Source organism: Polistes dominula, unplaced genomic scaffold, assembly GCF_049000335.1.
Source record: "Polistes dominula isolate Pdom_NZ unplaced genomic scaffold, Pdom_raw_medaka contig_436, whole genome shotgun sequence".
In the NCBI taxonomy this organism is placed as follows: domain Eukaryota; kingdom Metazoa; phylum Arthropoda; class Insecta; order Hymenoptera; family Vespidae; genus Polistes; species Polistes dominula.
Window position 1 is genome coordinate 49,171 of NW_028301050.1, and position 8,549 is coordinate 57,719.

Below are 8,549 nucleotides of genomic sequence, written 5' to 3' on the forward strand. Positions count from 1 at the left end.
TTGTCCAGACGGGATATGATTGTTCTTCAATAATCATTCAGTTGCTGAATACAATAACAAAGTTTTAAATTCTTCAGCCCGAAAAGTTATTTCGGAAGCAACTGATGTATATATTGGTTGTCGCAATGTTGAACAGCAAACCTCTATGCGTTTAAAATTACATAAAATGACAACTGTTAATACAGGAGGTTTGCCTTATGAAATTACATTGGTTGTTAATAAACCATACATAATAACATCAAATATCGACGTATCGGATGGATTAGCGAATGGTGCGACAGAAAAATTGATTTTTATCGAATATAATGAAAAAGGAGAGATTTGTCAATTACGGCTAGAATTCCCTGCATGTCTCAAAATAAGAGAAAAAATCAGAAGAAAGGCAGCGTCATAAATACACAGGAACAATCTTTGTCCACCTGCAGTTCCAATTAATCGCAGAACATGCTCTATTCAATTGGTACCTAATAAAACAGTTAATGTTAAAAGTAACCATTTCCCATTGGTTTCTTCGTGTGCGATAACAATTCATAAGTCTCAGGGAGGTACATTTAATGAGATTGTATATGAATATGACAAGACACACGTTCAACAGCTACTGTACGTTGCACTATCACGAGTAACATCGATGCAGAGCTTACATCTCGTTTCCAAAAAGAATGACAAAAAATTTTATCATGGTCGAAGGGTAACAGTATCGACAGCTGAATTGCGTTCTGAGTTTGAAAGGCTGAACATGAATCGATTAAAAACTATTAATAAATTATTATATAATTTTATAAATAAAACTAAAGGGTTGTCACTGTTCACCTTTAACTGCCAAAGTTTACGAGCTCATGCACAGGATCTTTAATTAGACAGAATAGCATCGTCCTCGAATTTTCTAATTCTTTCCGAGACATGGATGAATAATCAAGACATTATAGATATTCAAAATTTTGATATTGTTGTTCAATATAAAAGACCACATATGAGGACTGACGGAGTTGCAATCTATCATAATATAAATGACGGAGCCCGTGTTGTTACTCCACATATAGATATCAATGAACAACAATTGCTATTACTGTCTGAACAATATTCTAAAGTAGGAGGTCTATGTGCTTGTCTAACCAGTTTGAACCATGGTTCTTCTGTTATAATTGTGGCAATTTACATTTCTCCTAACCAATCAATAAATACAGTTATTGAATTCATCAACGATAATTTAATAAAGTAGACGCAAAAAGATTTTAGTAAAATTCCAACGATTTTAAGTGGGGATTTTAATGTTAATTTTTCATTAGATACGGCTCTCCCTTTGATTGAATTCTTGAACACAAAATTATATTTACAAATGTGCAGCAGTCGCACTGAATCTACAACAAGATCAAAAACAGTCATTGATGCTGTATTTCAAAGATATATTGATATAATGGAAACAAAAACATTTATTTCATACTTTAGTTACCATAAGCCACTCGTGTCATTTCTTGTAACTGAGAACTTGGAGTCTGGATAAAATATGATGTAATGTATTTTTATGTCATGGCCTGGGTTGCCTTCGAAGAATAAATTTCCTTTTTACGGATACAAAGAAGATATGGACGGTCAAGAAGTAGCAGCTTTCTCATAACCAAACAATAGTAAGATTTTCTTCATTATTTTGAAAGGAGAGAGAATAAAACAGTTTAACTTTTGTTTTTACACCTTTTAGATTTCGAAAAGTATAAGGTTCACATGATTGGCAGAGAGATTACAAATCGAGGTTATCTTAGAGAATGATATTTACGCAGATACAAAGAATATATGGACGATCAAGAAGTAGCAGCTATTTCCTAACAATACAATAGTAAGATTTCCGTCATTATTTTAAAAGGAGACAGGGTAATGCAGTTTATCTCTTGTTTTTTTACACCTTTTAGTTTATGAAAAGTATTAAGTTGATACGCTGAGCATGGAGAATTGAAATCTAAGTCATCTCTTAGAAGGGCATTCACACGGATACAAAAAAAAAACACAAATATTTAAATTTAGCGCGCTATTGGAATTCGTAATATTCTAGGAGTTCGCCCTTTTCAGTGGAGCGAGTTGAAAGGGGAAGCGTCTTAGTTTCTGGTCCGTACGACCTCTTGGAGGTTTTTATGCCCTCCAGGGTTTTTCCCTCCAGGCGGAACGAACTTAAACTCCGGGTGAATACCAGGTCGATGTGTGGTGTGGAGGCCATGGCAATGTATGTCGCCTCTATGCTGACTGTGCAGTACAAACACTATTTGATGCTGTATACATCGATATATCAAAGATATATCGATCACATCCAAACAAAACTATTTATTTCATATTTTAGTTACCATAACTAGCTCGTCTCATTTCTTCAAATTGAAAACTTGCTTACTGTCTAATATGTTATGTATTATATGTCAATAAAACATAAAATAATTTTTGAATGTAGTAACAATATTATAATAATAATATTATAATAGTAATAAAATATTAATAATTTTTATAACAAATAAATCCTACAATTATTCGACATCTGATACTCTGCATTCGTCTCATTCTCTCGAAACTTAGTTTTTGGAAGATTTCACTTCTAACACGTGTGATCTGCATACATGATTTTTTTTACTTTTTAGATCACTTCTATTCTGAAGAAGTGTTCACTTTAAAAATATTAGTAATGGTGGATAAGAAATCAGCATTTAAATTTAAAATAATTATAATGTATAATATTAATAAAAAATATAAATATAAAATAAAATAAATATATGAATGAGTCATTTTGTACCACAATAAATTTTTCTAATTTACTGAGCCAGACATTTTGTGAAGTAAAGAGAAATTAATTAAACTTGCTTTCCATTTGTTACATTATTTATTTTAATAATAAATAAAAGTTTTTCCCTTCAAAGTGTTCCAAAAAAGTGAAAAATTGAAATTTCGAAAAACCCTCCCAGCGTTACCTGGCGAAAACTATTATCTAACGAATGAACTTTGATTTTTTAATTTCAGATGATCTAGCACAAAGTTATGAGGGGAGCCGCAATTTTACTTTTTTCCTGAGACATTTCCGAATAATTGCTGCCATTGCCGTATTTTTTAATATTTCTTCGTGAAAATTTTATACAATATTCTTCGAATGTCATACTTTAATGTACCATTGGTTTTAATAAAGAGATTTTAACTGTCACAAAAAATTCACAAAAACATGCCTTGTTTTGTACGAATTAACCTTACCCCTAAATGGAACCGCAGAAAGGTTTAGTAGAACAATAATGGATAAGGCGTGTTGTTTAATGGATGAAGCAAATGTAGATAAAAAATATTGGCCGGAAATAGTGCATGCCGTGACTTACTTGAAAAATAGAACGCTTGCTAATACTATCGAAAGAAAAACACCTTACGAGATTTTCTTTAAAGAAAGGCTGAGTGTAAAGCATTTACGTTTATACGGAAGTACAGTTTCTGTTAGAGAGTCAGAACAAAAAAGAATGTCGAAATGGGATAAAAAGTCAGAAATGTTCTACGCAACACTTGATGCAATAGGTGACGTTCAAGTTGGTCTTTTGATATTAATGGACCGCTAACTGTCCATATCCATATCCATATCCACAATGTACAGGTAGAGGTTACGAACACTCAGCATAATGTGAATAATTTTTCAAGTTGCATTGGTAATTTCTAATAACGTTGATTTATTTAAGAGTAGAGATATATTTATCGTCAATTATTTTATTCTATAGTTCTACCTGAGACTTTTTTATGAAAAAAATTACCAAGATAAAACCCTTGTCTGATTAGCGATTGCAATACTCACAATTTAAATTTACCAACTAAAGCAATTGGAAATTGGAATCTAGTTTTGAATTTTAGTACATTGATAGATAGAAGAGAAAGACCTCGGAAGTTTATTTTCCGAATTGAAGAATAAGAATTTAAAATTAGAAAATGCTCAATAATTTTTATCAGTATATCAACCGTTTCATATCTGAGCTACGTTTATAAACATTACATAAATTATGTGAGTTTCATTGTGTCTGCTAAATTGCATTAGTTTGAAATGTCAACTATTGAGTACGACAATACACGAATTAATTCGTAAAAGGAAAAAAAAATAAAATAAATGTACACATATTTAAAAGAAAAAAGAAAATTCTTTTATAAAATTAATATTTATAAACTACATACTTTTTACTTGGAAGAAATATCTTCATGTTTTTCATTCTTTAGCTTTAACATATTTTCTAATTCAATTATTTTATCCACCATCCTTTGATTATTCTCTTCTAATTTTTCAATCATTTTAGTATTCTCTGAAAGACTGCATTGAGTTAGATCGAGTTGTTCTTGCATCTCGTTTATCTTTTCTCCATATTCTACCATCGTTTCTTCATGTTCTTTAATTTGAATGTCCTTTTGTCGAGCATCATTTGTGATAGTAATATATTCTTCTTTTGCTTCGTTCAATAAAGTTTTAAGTTTCTAAAATATTATTTATAGTAGGATATTATCAATTACCAATGTATTGTTTAATATAATTACGAAAATGTTAAACTAATTAATTACCTTCACATGATCTTTCTTAAAAGATAATTGTGATTTTATCTCTTCAGTATAATATTTTTTTTTTTTTCGTGACACAGATCTTTCTGAGCAGCATTCAATAAATATTGTGTTTATTTTAATTCTTCCTTTGACAAGCTCAATTGAAATTCAGTTTTATGTTTTTCTTTGCTCAAAATTTTATAATTTTTTTGTAATACATTAATAGTGTTTTCCATATATACTAATTTAGCAGTTAAATGAGAAATTTCACATTTTAAGTCTTTAATATATTTTGAATTTTTACTATTATTATTTTCATCCTCATTATCATTATTATCTTCGTCAGATAAATAAGATCGTATCCTTTTTCGACAATTTAATTTAATTTTTTGTTTATAGAATTCTTCAACTTGCTTAATTGACCATTGCAAAGTATCTTCTTGCTGTTCTTCAACATCTTTTACATGAGATCTAGATATAAGTATAAGTAATACGTATAGTAATTCATATAACAATAATATGAAAAAATGTATTTTATATACATATAAATACATACTTCAAATCATTCTCAAGCTTTTTTATGGCAGTAATATAAATGTATACCATTTCTTGCCGAATTTCAAAGTTACGAGCTAAAGCCATATTTTTTAGATTCGTTATTTCCTTTCTTAATTGTTTATTTGTTAGTAACAAATCTTTATATTCTTCAGAAGAGATTAACTTCATTTCATCTATTTCTATCCTTGTATCTGTATTTGTATTTTAACAAATCTATTAAAAATCCAATGTAACTTATCCAAAATTAAAGTTATTTATAATTAATAATACATATTATCTTATCACCAGTATTTTCTAAATCTGTAGTGTCCCAGTTTGTTACACTTTTTATACTTTTCTGAACCATTTTTGAAAATCTTGAATGATGTGTTTTTTTCGTATTTTTTATTTTAGGCTCTATGATTATTTTTTTTGCAATTGCTGCAAAATTCAATACATTTTGTGTTTCTAAGTAAAGATTTGGCAAGAGATTAATATTAACAATTAAAGCAATATTTTCACTCCCTGATAATGCTCTTTGAAATAATCTTGTTAATTTTGATTCCCTGAAAGGTCCAGTCGCAGGCTCAGATTTGAATTTTGATAACTGAGCGTTATAAATTGATTTTAAACATTTCCCTAAGACCAACAGACTCGTATTGATATTTTGCGCTTCTTTTAATCTGTCACCAATGTTTAAAGTCTTCTTTAAACGTTCAGAACCAGCTAAGTCACAAAAAGAAAACCTGTTTAAAAAATAATTATAATAAACAATTTCACATTAAGTTTCAATCAAATAAATATATTAAAATACATACGTGCTTATATCTACTGAATCTGTTAGATTTTCAGAATAATACTTTAATAGTTTAATAGTAAGCAATGAGATCTCGAACTTCTTGCATTTAAAGCTGTTGCGGCTACTTTTAAATTATATTGCCAGTCATTAAAACTTTATATGCCTCCGCATCAGAGTTAACATAAATAACATTTAAACCTTTGATAAAAATTCTTCCATGATTATCAGTTGCTAGTTGTAGTGGTACTTTCTTTTTTGGACAGTCAATAGTCAAAAGATCATATACATTTTCATTATATATTTCAGCAAAAGATATCCACACTGAATAATGAGCATTGTTGTATTGGTCAGATTTCAACAGTGAATCTTCTTGTAATACACTTTGCATTTCCTTATAAGTATTATTATATTGATTTTTATCCACCGCAATAAAACTTAACAATCTAGTTTTAACTTGTAACTCTTGAGCTTGCTCAAGAGAATTAGAAATATTGCATCGCAATATTGTATAGGTTTATATGAAGGTATAGATTTTGGAGTGATAATAGAAAATAAGAATCCTAAAGCGCGTGGAATGATACCAGGTGATGTAATTGTTCCTTGCAACGTATGTGACTTTCCGGAATTTGTTCTACCTGCAAAAATATAATTTCTTCGCATAAAATATATAAACAAATGTTAATAAGAATTTTGAGTATATAGCTCTTACCGTAAGTCATGACGTTAAAACTTTGCCCAGCTAAGAAATCTACCATTTGTTGCTTAATAACTCGATCAAATAATTCCAATTGCATTATTTCTGGTCCAAATATTTGAGTGAACGTATATGTTCTGCATGCTACACCGTTACTTTTACCTCTTGCAAAACAACTGTTATTTTCTAAATATGGTAACTTAGTTACCAAAGTAGTGGAATTAGTTATTTTATAAGCTTCTTCTTGTTCTAGTAATAATTTGATTTTTTTTAAAGACTGCGAATTAAAAAGTTCGCTTTTTGTTTTTTCTGCCGAGTCAAATTCTTCTGTTTCATATACAGAAAGAAGATTTTTCTTTTTATCTTTCTGTTACGCGGAAATGTTCACGTGAAGTTAAATTCGCGTTGATTTCCGGATAACGTAAGAATTCGGCCTATTGAATTCTTGTGATTGTATTAAAAACAAGGATTTCCAAGTTTTGGAAAGAATAACTTTTATTTACAACAGATTTACGTTCGGATACAAAACGACTTACAAGCGTAACGGCCAGGATAGAAGAGAAGTTTCGGATGTCGAAGGAGCCCCTTTTAAGGGAAATCGGAACAAGGAATGTTCTAGAAGAAGGGCGTTTTCCATAAGTTAAGGGATTCTTATTGGTGTTCTCACGGTGCAGTGGGGGATTGTTTAAAATTCCAAATTTTATGTTCGGCGTGAAAAAGTAGAAACGGATGTCCCTTAATTAGTATGCAGCGCAGGTGTAGGTTTTATCTACTAGCCCTAGCAGGTTTAGACAGGTTTTCCAAGGGATCAAGATAATACATCTAAGCAGGTATAGTTCACGTCGGGCCTAACATTTCGATGGACAAGGTCTCTGTCCATATGCCAAAATACTGGGATCTCTACCAAATAAATATGACATTTCTTCACGGATATAACTTTCATTTGATAGTCGTATAGAGTCTATTGTATTACTCATCTATAACAATAAAATATCTTACATTAATAAAACATACTCTATTTTTGTTAAACATTAATATCATATTTTTTATATCTACAAGGAATATACAGCGTGTTCTCAAAAAACAATTCATTTATGCAATCAATTTATGCAATATATAGATTACATTATATTTATTGTAAATAAAAAAGATAAAGTTTTCATTCACTACTAACTTTTCGATATTCCAATTGGAGTGTCTATCCAAATAAACACAATCTCTCTTTTTTTCGATATATCTATATAAATATCTCTAATATTCCCTTGATTAAAGTTTATACGCAATATAACTTATCCAAAAGTGAAGTAGGTATATCGGCTAACAGTAGCAGCTGCAGAAGCATCTAAAGGGAGTGGAAGGAAAAATTATTAACGAAACAAAAATGCAACGGCAGCAGCGAGAGAAACAGGAGTTATTTAAGATAACTAACAAATGTAAATGCGAATGAAAAAATTTGACAAATTGTTTGAATGTACGAAAACAATTGACACAGTATTACGCATATAGATTTCTGATGAACTACAGAGAGAAAGATAATCTTTTAAGAGCTTTTGTCCTAATTATATTAACACAATAAGTAAAATATAAACAGTAGAACAAAGATTTTTTATAAATATTTATTTATATGTGAGTATGCTTATTTGCCAGCGCGTCCTTCATTGAAATGTTCTTTGTTTCTTTCTTTCAATCTAACACACAACCGTAAATACGTTGAAGTTATAGAGATGAGATTATTTCGTTTTCTCTTATAAGTACAAATTATTAATTTTCTTTTATTTCTAACTTAAATAGCTCCACATGTTCAATATTATTGAACAATTTCCACGATTATGCAATAGTATTAATCGTCTATGGGCTACATCGATTACATATTAATAATATTAGATAATATTAATATATTATAATAGATATACATATATATTATTTTATAATCTTAAATTATAAAAATGAAATAGATCTAATATCTTTCAGTCTAAAAAAATAGAAGGATAATAT

The 8,549-nt window shown here is 29.5% G+C and overlaps 1 protein-coding gene across 1 annotated transcript; it reads right to left on the minus strand.

Annotated features, from left to right (window-relative positions):
- Nucleotides 1-4,170: 4,170 nt before the first annotated feature.
- On the minus strand, nucleotides 4,171-7,531 carry LOC107072635 (kinesin-like protein subito). The gene is given in 11 exon segments (XM_089175723.1): nucleotides 4,171-4,461; nucleotides 4,546-4,613; nucleotides 4,616-4,995; nucleotides 5,081-5,273; nucleotides 5,368-5,807; nucleotides 5,880-5,940; nucleotides 5,943-5,999; nucleotides 6,002-6,346; nucleotides 6,349-6,495; nucleotides 6,570-6,917; nucleotides 7,408-7,531. Coding segments are annotated over 11 exon segments (2,454 nt in total).
- Between the last annotated feature and the right edge of the window lie 1,018 nt (nucleotides 7,532-8,549).